This window comes from Penaeus monodon, chromosome 15, assembly GCF_015228065.2.
Source record: "Penaeus monodon isolate SGIC_2016 chromosome 15, NSTDA_Pmon_1, whole genome shotgun sequence".
Taxonomy (NCBI): domain Eukaryota; kingdom Metazoa; phylum Arthropoda; class Malacostraca; order Decapoda; family Penaeidae; genus Penaeus; species Penaeus monodon.
In genome coordinates, this window is record NC_051400.1 from 4,549,082 (window position 1) to 4,551,307 (window position 2,226).

Here is a 2,226-nt window from a genome sequence, read left to right on the forward strand (position 1 = left end):
CGTGCTCATACTCAGACCTTTGTATATAGAGTGAATAATATTGATACATTTTATCATTATTAAAGTTTTTTTTTTTTTTGGTTTTACTTTAGTCAGTATTATTGCAGTTTTCACATTATCATTGTTTTTATATAATTCTTAAATTTTCCTTTCCAATGAGTAGACTGATATCACCTTTTTAAATAACTTTATATCCTAATGTAGTGGTTATATTTCTCCTAAAAATATTTGATGTCTAGTAGGCTAAATACACAGAAGTTAGGAATAAAGCCAGATGATATTTATGTTGCTCCTGCCAACCTTCAGACAAGACTCGTCGAGAGCAGCACACAGCCGACATGTCTCCAACCTACGAGAGTGAGGAGAAGAAATATGCTGGGGAAGAGAAGATTGTCACTGAGGAAAAGATAACAAAGGAGGAAATGAAAGATGGTTCTGCTGTTACTGTAACAACCACCACTACTTCTGTGGTTGTAGAGCCTGTCACTGAGTCCAAGAAGGAAGCTAAGGATGAGACAATAATCACTGAAAAAGTGGTTCCGGAAGACCAGAAGGCTCCTCCAGCAAAGGAGGCAGAAAAAGTGGAAGATAAAGTGCCTAAACCTGAAAAGAAGGAAGAAAAGCCAATTGTCGTGGACAAGGCAGAAGAGAAGGTAGTGGAAAAGGTTGAGGAAGTAGTGGTGGAGCAGAAAGTGGAGGAGAAGCCTGTAGTTAAGGTTGTAGAAAAGCCTGCTGAGGTTGGTGAGAAAGCTAAGGATGCATCAGAAAAGTTAGAGGAGAAGGCCCCAGAAGTCCCCCCTGCCTCACTGGATGAGGCTCAGAAGGCTGGGACAACGACCGCGACAGAAGTCATCACGGGCCCAGATGGTACTACCACTTCCTCCACTACGACCACAACTGAAAGAAGATCGTTCACCACTGCAGATGATGGCACTGTTAAAGAACATATTGTAATTGAGAAGAAAACTACTTCCTTTGTTGATGGAATGGAGAAGGGTGAAGACAAGTCAGAGATCCTTCTAAAACTTGGGGAGGAGCTAGGCAGACTGGATGAGCAGTTGGAGGAGAGATTCAAGGAGAAGAGAAAAGCAGTTGAACCTGAAGGTAAATGTTAGTGTGCACGTCACAAGGGTTTGGGGCCATGAGAGTCAAAGTTAATCTTAAATTATTACTCTTACGGTTAGCACGATCATGCCTCGAACCTGTGTAGGAACACTCCCCTCTTGCCTGCTGTAAAGTATCCATCAGTGTCACCTCTACCTAGCCAATATTGAACATTGTATGTAGACCTATGATGATAAGAACCTCCTAAATCCTTAAATACGCACATGAAAAACATCATGTCCATTTGGTCTGTATGTTAGTGTCAAAATTATAAGATTATTTTGATTGACAGTTCTGAAATGTGGATCTGTTTGGATTTAGGATGTTAATTTCTATGTGCACTGTTTATGTGATACCATTCCATTATGATTGTGGTGGTGGGCATTTTATTTCACTCTTAATGTGTATTGTGTTGGAAAAGTGTTACACATCCACACTAGATACTGAGGCTTTAGATACAAATATAAACTTTAGATGCTTCTCATACACAAAATAGCATGCAATTAAGTGTACTTTCTTAGAAAAGGTCACGCTTTCTCCCTTAAAGGCATGAAGTAATTTGCACACATCACTTGTTCTGTGCCTGATTCAATCCTACTTTCGTATTCAATCCTAAAGGTTTATTTTTTGCAGATGCAGTGATATTGCAGAGATGAAAAAATTGATGTAGGGATATACTCAGATAATTTTAGGATATGTTCTAAAAGTTACATCTTTACTTTTTGTTGATTAAAGTTTGAAGCACTGAAAAGTTTAATTTTAAAATATCACAATATTATGATCTGAAATCTGTTTGACAGTTTCATTCTCAACTTCTATTTAAGAGACTACATTCAAGGAATAATTGTAGATAGATAGGGAACTAAGTTTTCATCTTTGTTGATAAAGGTCTTTAGTGTGGAAAATTGATTTACTGCTTTGTGTTTTTACTTGTCTTATCTTGAAGCCTTCATCATATCTGGGAAGTAGATTTGTATTTGTTGTTGAACTCTTGTTGGCTCAATGTGGCACTCATTCATTGATCACCATAGTGGCACAAGAAGAGGTGAGAGAGACTACAGTTGTGGCAAAGCGTCGTGAGGGTCAGGCCGAACCCACCTCACAGGTTGTGGTGGAACATAG

The 2,226-nt window shown here is 38.6% G+C and overlaps 1 protein-coding gene across 1 annotated transcript in view; it reads left to right on the forward strand.

Annotated features, from left to right (window-relative positions):
• Positions 1–2,226, forward strand: part of LOC119581700 (ankyrin-2-like) — a gene marked incomplete at its 5' end in the record, with an annotated part of 102,055 nt that overhangs the window by 52,612 nt on the left and 47,217 nt on the right. Inside the window, 2 exon segments of the mRNA XM_037929821.1 lie at positions 307–1,104; positions 2,136–2,226. Coding sequence (XP_037785749.1) covers positions 307–1,104; positions 2,136–2,226 — 889 coding nt within the window.